The 20,256-nt window shown below is 42.4% G+C and overlaps 1 protein-coding gene and 1 non-coding gene across 2 annotated transcripts; one reads left to right on the top strand and one right to left on the bottom strand.

The window, feature by feature from the left end:
* Positions 1–3,893: 3,893 nt before the first annotated feature.
* Positions 3,894–20,035, bottom strand: LOC145350274 (spermatogenesis-associated protein 24-like). The gene is made up of 6 exons (XM_080199402.1): positions 19,938–20,035; positions 12,189–12,254; positions 7,775–7,905; positions 4,975–5,045; positions 4,150–4,252; positions 3,894–4,055 (listed from the first exon to the last, which is right to left on the bottom strand). The coding sequence occupies exons 1-6, from the start codon at positions 20,028–20,030 to the stop codon at positions 3,944–3,946; spliced, it is 576 nt and encodes a 191-aa protein (XP_080055528.1). The 5' UTR covers positions 20,031–20,035; the 3' UTR covers positions 3,894–3,943.
* Positions 19,250–19,441, top strand: LOC145350384 (U2 spliceosomal RNA). Its single transcript, XR_013888176.1, has one exon. It is a non-coding gene; the product is annotated as a U2 spliceosomal RNA (small nuclear RNA).
* Positions 20,036–20,256: the final 221 nt, after the last annotated feature.

Below are 20,256 nucleotides of genomic sequence, written 5' to 3'. Positions count from 1 at the left end.
TCCACTGAGAGAGCAGACAACCACTTCAACCAAAAGATGATACCTCCACCTCTTACTGTGCAGCACTCAGTAGGTATTATACTAAAGTGGCATGCTGGATAATGTGCTCAAGCATTTTGTGAGCAGGGCTTGGACTTGCATGCTTTTAACTCTGAGTCAAGATGTTAGCACTGAGCCAAAGCTGTGCTTCACATGCTTTGAACAGTCAAGGAATGATTTTGGATTAGCAGAGATTTGTAAAAAAACACAATAAAATTAGTATGTTTATTGCAACAATACTTCTTTACACAAAGAATTTACAGGTATTCTTTCATCAGAAGGTTTAAGAACATAAGAACATAAGAAATAGGAGCAGGAGTAGGCCATCTGGCCCTTCGAGCCTGCCCCGCCATTCAATAAGATCATGGCTGATCTGTCGTGGCTCAGTTCCACTTTCCCGCCCTCTCCCCATAACCCTTAATCCCCTCTCTTATCAAAAACCCATCAACCCGCTTCTTAAAAATATTTAGCGAGGCAGCCTCCACCACTTCAACGGGCAGAGAATTCCAGAGATTCACCACCCTTTGAGTGAAGAAGTTCCTCCTCAACTCCGTTCTGAACTGCCCCCCCTTTATCTTGAGGCTGTGCCCCCTAGTCCTACTGTCTTTTTTGAGCGGGAAGAGTCTTTCCACCTCTATCCTATCCATCCCATTCATCATCTTATACGTCTCAATGAGATCTCCCCTCATTCTTCTAAACTCTAACGAGTACAAGCCTAGTTTATTCAGCCTCTCCTCATAGCTCAACCCCCTCAACTCCGGTATCAGCCTAGTAAACCTCCTCTGCACTCCCTCCAAGGCCAAAATATCCTTGCGCAGGTGCGGCGCCCAAAACTGCACACAGTACTCCAGCTGCGGCCTCACCAATGCCCTATACAGCTGCAGCAAGACCTCCCTACTTTTATATTCAATCCCCCTCGCTATGAAGGCCAGCATCCCATTCGCCTTCCTGACCACCTGCTGCACCTGCAGGCTGGGTTTTTGCGACTCATGCACAAGGACCCCGAGGTCCCTCTGCACCGTCGCCTGCTGCAGTTTTTCGCCACGTAAGTAATAGTCCTTCCTACCATTCTTCCTACCAAAGTGGACCACCTCACACTTGCCAACATTAAATTCCATTTGCCATTTCCTGGCCCATTCGCCCAGCCTATCTAGATCCTTCTGCAGACTCTCCACACCCTCCGCACAATTTGCCTTTCCCCCAATCTTGGTGTCATCAGCAAATTTCGACACCCTACACTCGGTTCCCTCCTCCAGATCATCTATATAAATGGTAAATAGCTGAGGCCCCAGCACCGACCCCTGGGGCACTCCACTAGTCACCAACCGCCAATCCGAATAGCACCCATTGACCCCCACTCTCTGCCTCCTATTTGACAACCAATCCTCTATCCACGCTAACACCCTACCCCCAACTCCATGTCCTCTGACCTTCTGCAGTAACCTCTTGTGAGGTACCTTATCAAACGCCTTCTGAAAATCCAGAAAGACCACATCCACTGGCTCTCCTCTATCCACTGCCCTAGACACATCCTCATAGAACTCCAGTAAATTTGTCAGACACGACTTCCCTTTAATGAAACCGTGTTGCGTCTGCTCTATCAAGCAATTCCCTTCAAGATGCCTCGCAATTTCCTCCTTAATGACGGATTCTAACATTTTACCTACCACAGACGTTAAACTAACCGGCCTGTAATTCCCCGCCTTTTGCCTGGCACCCTTCTTAAACAACGGCGTAACATTAGCCGTTTTCCAATCCTCCGGCACTTCCCCGGAATCCAGCGACGTCTGGAAAATAACCACCAAGGCATCCACTAGCACGATCAAAATTTACCTTGAGCTTGTCAAAATACCCAACCATAATTTCTTTAATGATCAATTTTAATACCTTCCCCATGACAAATGTCAAGCTAGCTGGCTTGTAATTTCCAGTTACCCGCCTCCCTACTTTCTTGAAGGAAGGGATAGTTGCTACTTTCCAATATGATGGTAACTTTAAAATTTTGAAAGTTATTTTTAAAATCTCCTATGTTGGTCCTAAATTTCTTTAGACAGTTTTAAAAAGGTAGAAGTTTGTTATTAGTTTCACAAGTAGGCTTACATTGACACTGCAATGAAGTTAATGTGAAAATTCCCTAGTTACCAGACGCTGGTGCCTGTTTGTGTACACTGAGGGAAAATTTAGCATGGCCAATGCACCTAACCCTAGCATGTCTTTCGGACTGTGGGAGAAAACCAGATTACCCACAGGAAACCCACAAGGACATGGGGAGAACTGCGCAGACGCTGCAGACAGTGACCCAAGCCAGGAATTGAACCTGTGTCTCTGGTGCTGTGAGAGACAGCAGTGCTAATCACTGTACTACCATGCCATTAAGTGGTACTAACATCTTAGAATTATAACCAAACTCATTCCTGCACTTCCAATGAGTGTTCCTGAAATGTCAAGTTACAACTGACAATTTAGTTTCAATAATCTAAAAACTCAAGTGCTGTTCAGCTCAAAGCTAGGGAAATAAAATCCATTTTATGTGCATCCCCTGCAGTGGTAAATCATTTCTTATCTGTCGAATAAAATGTCAGATATGTATTGGCGTACTGTCCTTCTTAAAACAAATCATACAATTACAACAACGAGAGATCAAGTTCTCGAAGGGAACTGAATGTTGGGTCCTAGGGGAGTGAGTGCTGGTCATTTACGCTGTTTATTTATAGAGCATAGAACATTACAGCACAGTACAGGCCCTTCGGCCCTCAATGTTGCACCGACCTGTGAAACCAATCTAAAGCTCATCTAACCTACACTATTCCAATATCATCCATATGTTTATCCAATGACTATTTAAATGCCCTTAATGTTGGTGAATCCACTACTGTTGCAAGCAGGCTATTCCACACTCTTACTACTCTGAGTAAGGATTTTTGAAATGTGGTCCAATTAAAACAAAAGGATACTTGGCAATCAGTTTTTGTGCAGAAAGTTGCACAAACAGTAATGAGATGAACAACCAAAGAGTCTTCTTTAATAAATTGGTAAGTTTATGTTTGGAATCCTCCTCAGAGAAGGCTCTAGCATTTCAAATACAGCCAACAAAATCGAGGCTATGAGATTAGAAAATTATCTCAGCATTTAACCGTATTTTTTTAAAAGAGCAATTGGCACTGCTCAGAATAGTGAAGATTTTTGGCTGTAACAACCAAAACAAATGAATGATGTGGCAAAATACTTAAATCTTATATCAGTTTTCATTTGCTTCCAGGATAATGCAAATGCTGTCAGTGACAAATGGCACTATTAGTTAACCCGCTTCTAGGGCAATGAGACTAAGACAGAGGTTCTGACGAGGGTCCATAATTTCTGACTGCAAATACAGTTCAAGGCAAAGCACGTGATAAGTTGTGGCGTAGGAATGGAATTCAGATTCCACAAGTGAGAAAAGCATCAAGTCAGAGGAATGAACATCAAAATAAGTTGTGGAATGGCCAATCCACTTGTTATTCTAAAATAGAAGCAAAATATTGTGGACGCTGGAATCTGCAACAAGAAAAAAAAGCTTGAAAATCTCAGCAGGTCTGACAGCAGTTGTGGAGAGAGAATAGAGTCAAATTTGAGAGTCTGGATGACCCTCCATCAGGGTTGCCGAAGCTCTGACGAAGGGTCATACAGACTCAAAACGTTCGCTCGATTCTCTCTCTCTCTCCACAGACGCTGTAGGCTTGCTGAGATTTTCCAGCGTTTTCTCCATTTGTTATTCTGTTGGTTGCTGCTTTGTCAAATGCTGCTAGGTGAGCCACATGCTTAACATTAATTTCACCACAAACATTCACAAAGTAATCAGCTGCCAAACACAAGTGCAATATTTGAAGAAATATTTATGTTTATTTACAAGTCTGTCTGGATATTGCTACTGAGGGGCAGGAGGGAATTTTCCAAATGTCTTCCTCTTTTTTTCTTTCAGCACACGTGCTATATAAGCATCTTGTTGCCTCTGTATTTTGAAATCAGTAACCTGTTGCCTGCAAATGGAACACAGAATCAGTCCCTTTAAAATATTAATATTTCTGACCGTAATACATCAAAACCCTCTTTAACAAAGACTTAGACACTTACTTCAATGTGTCTTTCTGCTTTGCAAGTAGCTGACTAAGTTCTTTAATCTGAACCTCTTTCATACTTAAAATATCATCTTGTTTTTCCATCTGATTCTCAATCTCTGCAAAGAAAACATTTCATTTTCACAAATAATTAGTTTCAACTCTGCTGAATTAGTTCTGCACAAAACCTACCACACATTTTTCAGGAAATATAAAACCCTGTCATTCCTGCAATCTGCATGCTATAACCATCAGACAATCAAATTAAAAATCCTTCCCTTTCTATAATTTTTTGGAACTGTTACTATTAGCATTAGCATCATTGTTGGGGCTTCATTACTTTTACAACTTTCGCATAGTGATTTGCTTTTTGTGCACCTAGACAGAGTCACCAAAAAGAGATGCAGTGGCAGATTAATGAGGGCCCAAAAAGATGAGTTTCAGAAGTAAGACATCTTACCTATCAGATCTTATGGACTCCTGGATTACTGCTGAAGAACATCAAGCTATCAGGCCCAGGGAGTTATACCAGGGGTGCCTCCAGACCACTATAATGGCTAGGGACAGGAAAACTAGGCACACACAAATCTGAATGGGTATATTGCACTTTTGTTGTACTGTTCCTGTTCACGAAGCAGATGGATGCGTGTGTGCATGCACATGTGTCTGTGAGAACACACATGTATGTGTGTGCGCGCACATAGGGGTAAGAGGAGAAAATTCTAAGTGTCAACATGTTCACTTTTTTTAAAACTTAATGGGTTTTCTGGAAATAAATTATAGCTTGCAACATATTCCAGATAAAAAAGGAATAGATATTTTGAATAATACTATGACTTACCATTGCATTTGCTTATTAACTTGTCATTTTTCGTTGACTCCTTCAATGCTTTGTTTTTAATGCTTTCCAATCTTTGTAAAGGGCGATAATAGAGACATGTTTGTATGTTATTCAAATTTTCTGCATAGATCACGTTACACACTGAGGTGCTTCAATATAATTGTGATTCATGATACTGGATACAATGAGTCATTCAAGTCCAAGGGGTTCTACATAAGAAACAATAGCCACTCATTCATGTATCTCATTCACATGCTCTGCAGTACAGTGGAACCACTAACTTGAACATTCATCATTGAACCTGCTTGTTTAAGTGCATTCTTCTGTTGTGCAAATCATTGTGGAGAATGTCTTCAAGATTGCTGGAGCTGAGTGTGTATTAATTTTTGAGCTCAATTTGATAGCTTGGAGGACCCTTCATGACTGGCATTGTGACAAAATATTTAGCAAGGTTATTCATGGCTGGTAAGTGGAAATATGAGGTGAATACCCAATGGATTAGCTGCATCTTTATGCAGCGGACTGATTAGGTGGAAGAAGTTCAGAGCAGCAAATCAACAGCACGAGTCAGGAACTATCCGCCAATTTCTATTGATGGAGGTAAATCCCCTATATCATAATCATGAGGGCTCCACAACACTCCCATTGCAGAGATGAAATAGGTATATAGATTAATTTGAGTTTAAGTGTTATATTTCTATAGCATCTTTCAGGTCTCCCCAAAGTATTTTAAGTACAACCACTGCTTTAATCTAGAAGACGTGGTAGCCAATTTGCACTCAGCAGGATCCACAAGCAGCAACGTGATAACAATCAGATAAACAGCTTTAATGATGCTGATTGAGTGACAGATATTCACAAGACACTGGGAAGAGGTCAAACGGTATCAAAGTGGTCAGCATTGCTGCCTCCAGCTCCAGGGACCCAAGTTTAATTCCCAGCTTGAGTCACTGACTGTGGGGAGTTTGTACGTTCTCCCCACGTCTACGTGATTTAATCCGGGTGATCTGGTTTCCTTCCACAGTTGTGCAGGTTTAGGTGCATTGACCAAGCTAAACTGTCCCTTAATGTCCCGGGATGTGTAGATTAGGGGGTAAATATGAGGGATTACAGGGATAGGGCCTGGGTGGGAATGTTGTCAGTGCAGACTTCATGGGTCAAATGGCTTCCTTCTGTACTGTAGGATTCTATGATTCAAACATTTCTTCAAAATAGTGCCATTCTCACATCCAACTGAGAGCGTGACAGTGGCTTGTTTTATTATTTCATCAAGAAAGCAGTAGCTCCCCAATCACTAGAATATATCAGCCTAGATTTTTATACTCAAGTCTTTAAACCTACAGCCTCTGACTCATAGGCTGACAGACTGTCAATCTACAAGTAAGTACTGCATGCAAGTCATTAGGAGGTAAATTTGGAGCATATTTTATACATCTGTCAAAAGCCATGTGTTCAGAAAAAGAGACGGCTATGTGTTAGATCTTCTTTCCCAATACGATCTGTTTTCCAGGTCCATCAAGCAGAGGAGTTTAATGAAAATCAGCTTGGAGCTATTTGACATGCCCCCTGTCAGGTGTGCCATGTCTCGATGGGTATGTCCAAAAGGAAATGCAGACAGAATTGAACATTGAAACAGTCAGAGTCATTACAGCATGTCAAATAATAATGTTGTGCCTTAGTCAGCCATGATCCATTGTGAAGATCTAAGGCTTACTGTAGTAGCACTCCTTTCCCCCCTCTTATCCTATTGGGGGCTAACTAGGCAAATCCTGCCTAGTTCCCATCAAAAGTTTTTTAATTCAGTAAATCCACCTGAACAGCAGCTGGTGAAAAGTGCCCACCCCAACTGCATTTTCCAATGAATTACAGCCAAGGAGGAAAATGTAATCTGTCTTTCAATTTCTTGCAACTATAAATCACATAGTATTCTTGAGGCCCCCACTAACCCAAAGATGACAAATTCATCTTCTACACTATTTCACAAATCACGTATCACAGTAGATTAATTCACTGCCTATAGTTAGTTCCTCACCTTCCTCGACTGTTAATTTTCACAATTCCATTCTTGAACTTCAAGATTGTAGTTATAATAGTTATTTACTTTCTTCCTTCTTGTTCCAGTCATACAGGCAGCAAAGTGTTTTCAAAGGTAACAACTTGATTAATTCTACTTATGACATTCCATTGTGTTGCGCTGATCAGGCAACAGCACAACATTTAACATGAAAACCAAGAATGCCATCACCAGATAGAAACAAAATCATGCATAAGATTAATGCCATTGCAGGAAGGTCATATTTAAAACTAGCTGCACCATATTCTTAAATCTAACACTTCAGTTGTGATCTTAAGCTCAAGCAGGAATGAAATACATAATAGTTTAACGAGGGCTGTACTTATTTTAATATGGCATTATTTATATATAGCAAGTTCTAAACCTTTCAAAACAATAAAATCAGGATCAAAATTTACCACAGTACAGTAAGATGTGGAGGTGCCAGCGTTGGACTGGGGTGGGCATTGTAAGAAGTCTCACAACACCAAGTTAAGGTCCAACAGGTTTAATTTAGCCACTCACCTGAGGAAAGAGCAGCACTCCGAAAGCTTGTGATTCCAAATAAACCTGTTGGGCTTTAATCTGGTGTTGTGAGACTTCTTACAACATGCTAAGGGAGTGCAGAAACTTAAAGAACCAAGCTGTATTTCTGTGGCTCCTCCCAGATCCTAAGAATATCCCCAAGCAGAACCAATTAATTATTTAAATGAAATATATACACTGAGGTTATGTAGCAAAACTTACGCATTTTCAAAGGCTTTCTTTTCCCGCTCTAGCTGTTTCATTAGAATCTCTATTTCACCAAGTGCAAACTGTAGTTTTTCAGACTCTTTGAAAAGTAACGCTTTAGTTTTAGCATGTTCAAGCCTTTCATTCTGTAAAGAAGCAGAGTTAATAGAATTGCTCAGCTGCTTTTGTCTCAAATCCGAATAGGACAATGTGGGCACTTTGAAATATGATGCAAGTGGAGTTCAGTTGAATCATAAATTATAACCACTATTTGAAAGAACATTTCAAAGTCTTCTCCAGCTGAATGAAAATAATAGCTGATTTGGCTGAATAGATGCAGTAAAGGTCAGCAAAAGTACCAATTACTTCAAGAGTACATAGGTGGACAAGCAGAATGGGCAAATGGAATTTTATGAAAAATGTGAGGTGCTGCATTTTAGCAGTAAGGATAGGGAGAGGCAATTTAAGCTTAATGGCACATTCCACAGTGTGTTGTTACAAACAGGGTCTTTAAACAGCACTAATTCTCCTCTTGCCACCCACTGGTAAACAGAAAGGTGTTTTTGATTGGATTCCCTCTTTTAAAAGTGATGGTGTATTTCCCAACCCCTCAGTTTTGGTAAAATCCAATTTTCTATTAATAACCACACAGCAAACTCAAGGCCTTCATAGCGAGGGGGATTGAATATAAAAGTAGGGAGGTCTTGCTGCGGTGTATAGGGCATTGGTGAGGCCGCAGCTGGAGTACTGTGTACAGTTTTGGGCGCCGTACTTACGCAAGGATATTTTGGCCTTGGAGGGAGTGCAGAGGAGGTTTACTAGGCTGATGCCGGAGTTGAGGGGGTTGAGCTATGAGGAGAGGCTGAATAAACTAGGCTTGTACTCGTTAAGAGTTTAGAAGAATGAGGGGAGATCTCATTGAGACGTATAAGATGATGAATGGGATGGATAGGATAGAGGTGGAGAGGCTCTTCCCACTCAGAAAAGACAGTAGGACTAGGGGGCACAGCCTCAAGATAAAGGGGGGGGCGGTTTAGAACGGAGTTGAGGAGGAACTTCTTCACTCAAAGGGTGGTGAATCTCTGGAATTCTCTGCCCGTTGAAGTGGTGGAGGCTACCTCGCTAAATATTTTTAAGACGCAGGTTGATGGGTTTTTGATAAGTGAGGGGATTAAGGGTTATGGGGAGAGGGCGGGAATGTGGAACTGAGCCACGACAGATCAGCCATGATCTTATTGAATGACGGGACAGGCTCGAAGGGCCAGATGGCCTACTCCTGCTCCTGTTTCTTATGTTCTAAGACTGGATGAACTCAAAGGGTTAGTTTATTTGCACACATTCAAAAGTTGAAAGGAGGGTCACAACGTTGCCTCCATACTCAGACAATAAAGAAAGTGACAGAGAAAAGAAAGATTTATAGTGCAGAGACCAGAGAAAATAAATGTTTCATGTGCGTTCCAGAATCCAGGATCAAAATCAAATGAGGTATTCCTTCACGGAGGTCACCAGGCTGAAACTTAATGCTGTATAATTCAGTATTCTGGTGAAGTTGATTTCACATAATAAGATTGATTCACCTTGTGTGCCTGCAATGGTACAGAACTTCTACTAGATGGGGTCGGATGTTCAACCTGGGCTAGAGCTCCTTTTCTCTGAGACTATCAATTAAATGGTAAACAGCAGACCGGGTTATGCAGTTCAGCAAGACAATATTACTTGTTCTACAAGCTAGAGGCCCATGTCATTTGACTCCCACTTCTCCACCATCTTTGACAAAGAATGTGTATCTATTGTATGGATTCCAAAGCTGTTTCAGCCATTAGGAGTTGAAAGGTTGCACATCATTTTGTCTGAGCAGGTGATCCATCTCCTGGTCAGCCTGGATTATTACATACAGATGGGCTTTGCATTCCTCTCTTTGAGGTTGGGCTGTACAGTCCAAAGGGGGGGTTGTCCGTGGCTCCTCAGAGATGACAAGGTGCAAGTTCTTTTGTTCAGGGGTTACAGGTAGACATAGTTTCAGCCATTTCAAGATCAGTTTAAAATTTTAGAAATAGCTATGAGCATATCTCTATCTTTTAAAATTATACAGTCTGAGATCTTAGTTCCTCATAGTGTGCAGGGTCTGAGGGAACCTGGGGAGTTTTGTATGTATAGACCTTTGAAGAAGGTAGGAGATATTGAAACAGGCATTAGGATCTTGGGCTTTACAAACAGAGACAGAACACAACTGATACAGCAGGATATAGATCAGTTGGAGATTTGGGCGGAGAGATGGCAGATGGAGTTTAATCCAGACAAATGTGAGGTAATGCATTTTGGAAGGTCTAATACAGATTGGAAGTATACAGTAAATGGCAGAACCCTTAAGAGTTTTGATAGGCAAAGGGATCTGTGTGTACAGGTACACAGGTCACTGAAAGTTGCAATGCAAGCGGAGAAGGTAGTGAAGAAGGCGTAAGGCATGCTTGCTTTCATCAGCAGGGACACTGAGTTTAAAAAGTGGCAAGTCACATTGTAGCTTTATAGAAATTTAGTTAGGCTGCACTTGGGATATATTGTTCAATTCTGTTCGCCACACTGCCAGAAGGATGTGGAGGCTTTGGATAGGGTACAGAAAAGATTTATCAGGACGTTGCATAGTATGAAGGGTATTAGCTATGAGGAGAGGTTGGAGAAACTTGGTTTATTCTCACTGGAACGACGGAGGTTGAGGGGTGACCTGATAGAAGTCTACAAGATTATGAGAGGCGTGGATAGTCAAAGCTTTTTCCCCCAGGGTGAAAGAATCAATTACTACAAGCTGTATGTTTAAAGGGGCAATGTTTAAAGGAGATATACTAGGCAGATCTTTTACATGGAGGGTGGTGGGTGCATAGAACTCGTTGCCAGGGAGGTAGTGGAAGCAGATACGGTAGTGATTATTAAGAGGCATCTTGACAAATATATGAATAGGATGAAAATAGAGGGATACTGTCCCTGGAAGGTAGGCGGTTTTAGTTAAGTTGGGCAGTGTGGTCAGTGCAGGCTTGGAGAGCCGAAGGGCCTGTCCCTGCTCTGTAATTTTCTTTGTTCTTTGAAGTTTTATGAAACTCTGATTAGGTCACACCTAGCATATTTTGTCCTGACTGGCTCATCACATTGTATGAGTGCAAGTGTCCTAGGCAGCATGCAGAGATTTACCAGAATGGTTCCAGGAAGAATTTTAGCTATAAGGTTAGATTGGAGAAGTTGGAGCTGTTCTCAAAAATTGAAGTTCATTGTGTTTTGGTAATGTGTCTTTAACTTATGGGCAACTGACAGTGACCTAAATCTGCTAGGTGACAGGCCTGGGCAATGGGGCTGTCAAAAATTAAAGGGAGGTAGAAATTGTTTTACCAGGAAGTACAAGGTATGCACACTTGCAGACAGTGCTGAGGGCAGCTCTGATGCCAGTGGACACACAGAGTCTCCAAGTCCCAGGGAAATGTTTAAAATTTAAATTAAAATTTATTAGTGTCACAAGTAGGCTTACATTAACACTACAATGAAGTTACTGTAAAAATCCCCTTGTTGCCACACTCTTGACACCTGTTGGGGTATACAGACGGAGAATTTAGCATGACCAATGCACCCAAGCAGCACATCTTTCGGACTACGGGAGGAAACTGGAGCACCCAGAGAAAACTCACGCAGACACAAAGAGAACATGCAAACTCCACGCAGTGACCCGAGTTGAGAATTGAACCTGGGTCACTGGAGCTGTGAGCAGCAATGCTAACCACTGTGCCACCGTGCATCATATTTTCAGCTTTTTTAAAAGAAATTTAAGCTTCCAGTTATTGGGGCTCATGGAGAGATTGACAAAATTAAACTGAGGGGAGATTTGATAGAAGTCTTCAAGACTATGATAGATTTAGATATACTAGACAAAAAAGCTGTTCCCATTAGCCAATGAGACAGGGGACAGAGCTGGGGGATAGAGATTTAAAGTTTTAGGTAAGAGATACAAGGAGACTGTAAGGAACATTTCTGTTCCCCCGCCACACTGAGTGTGCTAATTGCCTGGAACTTGTTACCTACAAGGGTAGTGGGTACTTAAGAAAACAAACGTACAGAACAATGGGGGTTACAGCAGATGGATGGGGCTGATTGAATTACTGAACAGAAAGTTAGGACATGAATGGGCTCCTTCTGTGCCCCAATGATTCTATAACTGTCCCTATGACAAGTGTAGTACATTATAAATAAACTTGTGCCTTATGTTATTCATACGTACAAAAGATACTGTAGGTACTGGTTTGAAGGTCATTTTTTTTTAAATTTGAATCTGATAAATTACATACACAAGTGTTACAGCTATGTTAGAAACTGATTAGGCACTAAATTTCAAAAGCATATATATCAGTCTTGTTAACGATTACCTCAATTAGCTTCAAAAGGTTCTCACCTCCAAATCCTTCACAACAACGTCATACTCCTCTCTGCTTACTGACTCTTCTTCTCGTTGTTGTATCTAAATATGGAATGCATTGATGTGTTAAGTAGCTTTGTTTCAAATATAAAAACTCTTGGCCCTGTCATTGGGCTGCTGAGTTGATGGATGGGAAATCTGTAGCAGTGTATATAAAATTCATTAACAATAAATTTGACTGCACAGCAAGATTATATCTGTGATGACAGAAGAAATGCAAGATGAATAATACAACTAAAACATCATCAGATTTTAGAGTCTGGTAGTCATCAAATAAGGTAAGCTGAGATAAATGTTTAGTAATAAATTGTTAAATTCTGCAGTAGAATTCTGGAAAGAACTGAAAAATATTACCAAGTCTTGCAATGTTTTGAAAAAGTACTGGTGGAACTTCTAAAAAAAACCCCAGCTTGTTAGTGCTTTGTTCCATTCTGATACAGGCATTGTAAAATACAGCAAAATGAATAAACAAAGCAATTTGCTTTTATAGCTATCTTGTTAGAGCCACCATTCAACCAGTTAGATAAGTGAAAAATGCAAAGTGAAAAACCGAGAAAAATTTACATACATATGACATAAAGTACACAAGAGAGAGAAAATTCACAGATAAGCACTAACCGAATGATAAAGTGTAGGTACACACAAGGAGTGATATACAGGTGCAGAGAAAAACTTGTCACTGACAGATATAGCTCCAACTCCAGGCCTTGAAGCTAACTGAATTCTCACTTATCAGATTTTGGCCTTAGATTCTCCTCTCTCCCACTCCAGATAAACAGGTGATAAAGTGTAGTTATAATGGGCACATTTCTGAGTGAGTGGGAGACTAAGCAGAATAGTTAAAATATGTATATTTAAAATTCTGCAGCGTTTGTTATCAACATAAATCCCCATGTGCATATTTAGAATAAAAACATTACTTTATGTTGTAATTATAACATCCTACCAGTGGAGGTAGTCTCCAGTATAATTACAACAAGGCAAGTCAAGGCAAAGGGATTTAAAATAGAACATAAAAGAATGGAAATGATAAATTACTTTACAAGTGATTAAATTAGAACTGCGTTCCCTGATACAATTACTCCCCTTCCCTCTAATCCTGCTGCTTTGAAGAGCATACACTTGACTTCAACTCTCCATGCAATGCAGGAGATCAACAAGATTTATAAGAATCGACTCTTTCAGGTTGCCTTTACAAATGAGAGACATACTTTTATAGTCCAGCAAAAAGCCAATTAAAGGGTAGGCAATGAAACACAATTGTGTGTTAAAAGGTAAAGGATGATAAACACAAATTTAAGGATATGTTAAAAGGTGAAGGATAATAAACAGAAATCAGGAATTCCAAATGTCTGGAATAATCTATACACCAAGTTAAATTATAGAAACAGAACATTACAACTGTTCAGATTACAATTAGTTATCGCCACGAGCAGTCAGGACAGTTTTGCTGCATCTACTGCAACTTCAACAGAGTGCAAGTTATTTTTTGTCAGGGATATTAGTGTACACGGGAAGATCAGAATCTGATTTCCGTGTAAATAATTTGCACTATGGAAGACAGAAAGGAAGGAAAAATTATGTGTATACAGCACCTTCACAATCTCAGGGTGATCCAAAGTGTTGTGCAGTCTTTTGAAAATACTTCTGATCTGTAACATTCTCTCACAAAAATCAAATGAAGTTTTCTGCTAATAATGTTGGCTGAGGAAGAAATATTGGCCAAGGAACAACCCCCTGCTCCTTCAAATGATGCCACAGATCCTCTGCGCCCACATGAAAAGACAGATGGCTTCAGTTTAACACTTTGGATTACTCAACTCTTCGGAGTTATAATGGAATAAAATACTCAAGGTATTTGGGAAAGGCAAACAATTTACGTGACCAAAGAGGTGGATAAGGCTAAGGCAGTTGATGTAGTGCATATGGATTTTAGCAAAGCGTTTGATAAGGTTCCCCATGGTAGACTACTGCAGAAAATGCAGATGCATGGGATTGAGGGTGATTTAGCAGTTTGGATCAGGCATTGGCTAGCTGATAAAAGACAGAGAGTGGTGGTTGATGGGAAATATTCAACCTGCAGTTCAAGTAGTGTACCTCAGGGATCTGTTTTGGGGCCACTGCTGTTTGTCATTTTTATAAATGACCTAGGTGAGGGTGTAGAAGGATGGTTTAGTAAATTTGCTGACGACACCAAAGTTGGAGGAATTGTAGACAGCGAGGATAGATGTTACAGTTGGCAGAGGGACATAGATAGGCTGCAGAGCTGGGCTGAGAAGTGGCAAATGGAGTTTAATGCGGAAAAGTGTGAGGTGATTCACTTTGGAAAGAGTAACAGGAATACAAAATATAGGGCTAATGGAAGGACTCTTGATAGTGTCGACGAGCAGAGAGATCTCGGTGTACATGTGCATAGATCCCTGAAAGTTGGCACCCAGGTTGATAAGGTTGTTAAGAAGGTGTACGGTGTGTTAGCTTTTATTGGTAGAGGGATTGAATTTCGGAGCCGTGAGGTCACGTTGCAACTGTACAAAACTCCGGTGCGGCCACACTTGGAGTATTGCGTACAGTTCTGGTCGCCGCATTATAAGAAGGATGTAGAGGACATGGAAAGGGTGCAGAGGAGGTTTACCAGGATGTTGCCTGGTATGGTGGGAAGGTCTTATGAGGAAAGGCTGAGGGACTTGAGGTTGTTTTCGTTAGAAAGAAGAAGGTTGAGAGGTGACCTAATTGGGGCATACAAAATGATCAGAGGGTTAGATAGGGTGGGTAGTGAGAGCCTTTTTCCTCGGATGGTGATGGCTAACACAAGGGGACATAGCTTTAAATTAAGGGGTGGTAATTCTAGGACGGATGTCAAAGGTAGGTTCTTTACTCAGAGGGTAGTAAGGTTCTTTACTCAGAGGGTAGTAAGGGCGTGGAATGCCCTGCGTGCAACAGTTGTGGACTCGCCAACTTTAAGTGCATTCAAATGGTCAGTGGATAGGCATATGGATAACATTGGAATAGTTTAGGTTAGAGGGTCATTAGATTTGCGCCAACCAGTGGAACCACATCAAGGGCCGAAGGGCCTGTACTGCGCTGTAATGTTCTATGTTCTAATTAAAGAGACACTGAGCAAGAGTGAAGATTATAGAATGCTCTGCCTAAACCTCCCTTGACTTCCTTTAAGATGCTCTTTAAATCCTTGACCAATCTTTGTTGCTCAACTTCCCCCTAATATCTGAGTGACTGTGCATCAAATGTTGCTTCATAACATGCCTGTGGAACCCTGTGATGTTGGGTATGATACAAGTTGTTGTTGATGATGTGTCTTTTTAATCATTTGCATCTTCCAGGTACTTTCAAACTATTTTGCTCCATTGTAATTCCAGACAATTGAGCACATAATCCAAAGTGTTAAACCAAAGCCATCTGTCCTCAAAAGTATTTCCAAAAGGCTGTGCTGCATACACCCTGAGGTTGTGAAGGTGCTGTCATTTTTCTTTAATTTCTGTCATCCATAATGTAGATTATTTACAGAAACTGGATGCTGATCTGCTTCCCAAGTACACTTAATCTCTGCCAAAAATGGGTGTTTTGCTGTGCTTTGTGAGAACAGGCATGGTGGTTAGCACTGCTGCCTCACAGTGCCTGGGACCCAGGTTTGATTCTAGCCTCGAATGACTGTGTGGAGTTTACACTATCTCCCCATGTCTGCATGGGTTTCCTCTGAGCGCTCTGGTTAGGTACATTGGCCATGTTAAATTGTATCAGGTGGATTAGGAAGGTAAATAAAGGGGTATGTGGCTGGGGTCTGGGTGGAATTGTCAGTGCAGATTCAATGGGCCAAACAGCCTCTTTCCTCAGGAGTACTGTGTGCAGTTTTGGTCACCACACTTGCGCAAGGATATTTCAGCCTTGGAGGGAGTGCAGAGGAGGTTCACTAGGCTGATACCGGCGTTGAGGGGGTTGAGCTATGAGGAGAGGCTGAATAAACTAGGCTTGTACTCGTTAGAGTTTAGAAGGATGAGGGGAGATCTCATTGAGACGTACAAGATGATGAATGGAATGGATAGGGTAGAGGTGGAGAGGTTCTTCCCGCTCAGAAAGGACAGTAGGACTAGAGGGCACAGCCTCAAGATAAGGGGGGGGCAGTTTAGAACGGAGTGGAGGAGGAACTTCTTCACTCAAAGGGTGGTGAATCTCTGGAATTCTCTGCCCGTTGAAGTGGTGGACGCTGCCTCGCTAAATATATTTAAGACGCGGGTAGATAGGTTTTTGGTAGGCAAGGGGATTAAGGGTTATGGGGAGAAGACAGGAAAGTGGAACTGAGCCACTTCAGATCAGCCATGATCTTATTGAATGGCTGGGCAGGCTCGAAGGGCTAGATGGCCTACTCCTGCTCCTATTTCTTATGTTCTTATGAGTTCACCTCCATTATCCTGATGGCAGTTTACATCCTACCCCATGCAGACATAAAGATTGCGCTGGATGAAATATACACCGCTGTGAATAGCCTTGAGACGAAACATCCCGAGGCCTTGTTCATCATGGCTGGGGACTTCAATCACATCAAGCTCAAGTATGTACTACCAGTTACCACCAATACATCTCCTGTTCCACCAGAGGCCCAAACATCCGAGACCACTGCTACACAAATATCAAACATGTGTACCGTGCTATCGCTCACCCACACTTTGACAAATCAGACCGCAAGGCTGTGCTCCTACTCCCAGCTTACAAGCAAAAACTGAAGCAGGAGAATCCATCAAAGTAAATCGTGCAACGTTGGTCTCAGGAATTGTTTAATCACCTCCGGGGCTGCTTGGGGTCAGTGAACTGGTCAATATTTTAAAAATCTGCAACCAGCCTGAACAATTACACCACTACAGTTACTTTCTTCATTAGTAAGTATGTAGAAGACTGTGTGCCAAAGAAGAAAATCCTTGTGTTCCCCAACCGGAAAACATGGATAAACAGGGATAGCCACTGCTTGCTGAATTCCAGATCTGAGGCGTTCGAGTCAGGCAACACTGATCTATATAAGAAAGCCAGATATGGTCTAAGGAGGTCAAAGATCCAAAAGACAGTACCGGACCAAGCTAGAGTCTCAGGCTAGCCACACCGACCCCCTCCAACTATGGCGAGGTATGCAAGATATAGGCTACAAGATGAAGGCATGTAAAATCGCCGGCTCCAATGCACTCCTCCCTGATGGGCTTAATGCATTCTACATCCACTTTGAGTAAGAAGTCAGCGAGAGCATGCCGTCCAACTTGGAAGTCCTAAATGAACCTGTATCTGGCATCACCATTGCCGATGTCAGAGTAGCTTTCTCAAATATCAATCCACGGAAAGTGACTGACCCGAGTGGAGTACCTGGACAAGCACTCAGATCCTGTGTGGATCAGCTGGCGAGAGTATTCGCAGACATCTTCAATCTCTCTTTACAATATGAGGTCCCTAACTGCTTCAAGATGACCACCATCATCCTGGTACCTAAAAAAAAACAAGCAGCGTGCCTTAATGACTATCGGCCGGTGGCTCTGACATCCATCATTATGAAGTGCTTTGAAAGGCTAGTCATGGCACTAATCAATTCCAGCCTCTCGACTACCTGGATCCACTACAGCTCCTCCCTCTGCAACTAGATCCTCAACTTCCTAAGATCCTCAACTTCCTAACTCACAGGCCACAATCAGTAAGGCTAGGCAACACCTCCTCCTCCATGATCATCCTCAACACCAGTGCCCCACAAGACAGTATCCTCAACCCCTTACTATACTCCTTATACACCTATGACTGTGTGGCCAAATTCCCCTCCAATTCGATTTTCAAGTTTGCTAACGATACCACTGTAGTGGGTCAGATCTCAAACAATGACAAGACAGAGTGCACGAGTGAACTGGCACAGCAACAATAATCTCTCCCTCAATGTCAACAAAACAAAGGAGGTTGTCATCGAGTTTAGGAAGCGTAAAGGAGAATACGCCCCTGTCTACATCAACAGGGACGGAGTAGAAAGGGTCGAGAGTTTCAAGTTTTTAAGTGTCCAGATCACCAACAACATGTCCTGGTTCCCCCCATGCCGACACTATAGTTAAGAAAACCTACCAATGCCTCTACTTTCTCAGAACACTAAGGAAATTTGGCATGTCAGCTACGGCTGTCACCAACTTTTACAAATGCACTATAGAAAGCATTCTTTCTGCTTGTAACACAGCTTGTTACAATCAGAAAGAATGCTTTCTATAGTGCATTTGTAAAAGTTGGTGAGAGCCGTAGCTGACATACCAAAAGTCATGAATGTAGCCCAATCCATAATGCAAACCAGCCTCCCATCCATTGACTTTGTCTACACTTCTTGCTGCCTCAGCAAAGCAGCCAGCATAATTAATGACTCCACATACCCCAGACATTCTGTCTTCCATCTTCTTCCATCAGGAAAAAGATTCAAAAGTCTGAGGTCATGTACCAACTGACTCAAGAATAGCTTCTTCCCTGCTGCTGTCAGATTTTTGAATGGACTTACCTTGCATTAAGTTGATCTTTCTCTACACGCTAGCTATGACTGTAACACTACATTCTGCGTTCTCTCCTTTCCTCCTCTTTCAACAGTATGTTTTATTTGTATAGCGCACAAGAAACAATACTTGTCACTGTATGTTAATATATGTGACAATAATAAATCAAATCAAAAATCAAACCTTTCTATACTGTACGGATTCTAAGACAGGCTGTCTTGAGTTTAAGTTTTAGTTTATTAGCATGTCACAAGTAGGCTTACATTAACACTACAATGAAGTTACTGTGCAAATTTTCCAGTCACCACACTCCAGCACCTGTTCAGATACACTGAGTGATAATTTAGCACGGCCAATGCACCTAACTGGCACATCTTTCAGACCGTGGGAAGAAACTGAAGCAGCCGAAGAAAACAGACACAGACACGGGGAGAACGTGCAAACTCCACACAGACAGTGACCCGAACCCGGGTCTCTGGTGCTGTGAGACAGCAGTGCTAACCACTGTGTCTCCTGTGGGACCAGCAGGGTAAATATTCTTGGCCTTTTGGCTAAGATCAAGTGTAGTATCGACATGCTGCACTTGGTTGAAGTCATTAGGTTACATTTCAGCTTCATTTGAAGCAATTTTTTAAAGCGGCATCTCGGCCATGTGGCTAAGATGCAAATAAGATCAAGCCCTGGAGGAGGAGCTACACCTACTCCAGTCAGCTTGGATCATGTAGATCAAGCCCAAGACAGGAGGTGAGAGCCCTGTCTTGTCAGCTTGGATCGGGAATGTCCCAACTTGTTGGGACTTTGAATTGGGTTTAATTTGACTTGATTGGATTGGAATAAAGTTTAAAAAAGTGTGGTTACCGGGATAGCACCTGGATGGGACTGTTATTGGTGCGGACTGGTTGGGCCATACAGCCATACAGCACTGTAAGGATTCTATGACTGTAATGGATGATTCTGAGACTGGCTGTCTGGGGTCAGAAAGGGAACGTGTGGCAGGGAGAACGGCCAGCTCCAAGTGGCGAGGATCTGCAAAATGATCGCGTAGGGAGAAGCCCGGAATTGAACCCGGGGGCTGGCGCTGTGAGGCAGCAGCGCTAACCGCCGCGCCGCTTAGGGAACGTGCGGCAGCGGAGAAGCCAGGAGCCCGCCTGGCACCAGCTTAACGCCTGTCCCTCCCTCTCCAGGATGGGGTGGGAACCGGGTCTGGGTCAGTGCTCACCATGCGGGCGCAGCGCTGGATGTACCGCTGCTGGGTCAGGATCACATCCCGCAGCTGCTGCTGTACCAGCCTGTGCGTCTCCCCGTCCGCCATTAGCTGGCTCCACCCAATCACACAGCCGCTTCAATCACCGTGACAACAAACCCACCAATCAAAGCGAGGCTTCTGGAAGCGGGCCCTACCCGCCTCTCACTGTTTTCCCCGAAATAAAGTAAAAATTTGTGTTCCTGCACTGTGACGCTGCCGGACCCGCCGCGTTGAGGAGAACGGGAATAATTAATTGATTGTAGCGTCTGTGATGGTGTCTCAGTGCGGGATT

Source organism: Carcharhinus amblyrhynchos, chromosome 11, assembly GCF_965287045.1.
Source record: "Carcharhinus amblyrhynchos chromosome 11, sCarAmb.v2.hapA, whole genome shotgun sequence".
Taxonomy (NCBI): domain Eukaryota; kingdom Metazoa; phylum Chordata; class Chondrichthyes; order Carcharhiniformes; family Carcharhinidae; genus Carcharhinus; species Carcharhinus amblyrhynchos.
The sequence above is the reverse complement of the archived record's forward strand: the minus strand, read 5'-3'. Positions and strand labels throughout refer to the sequence as shown.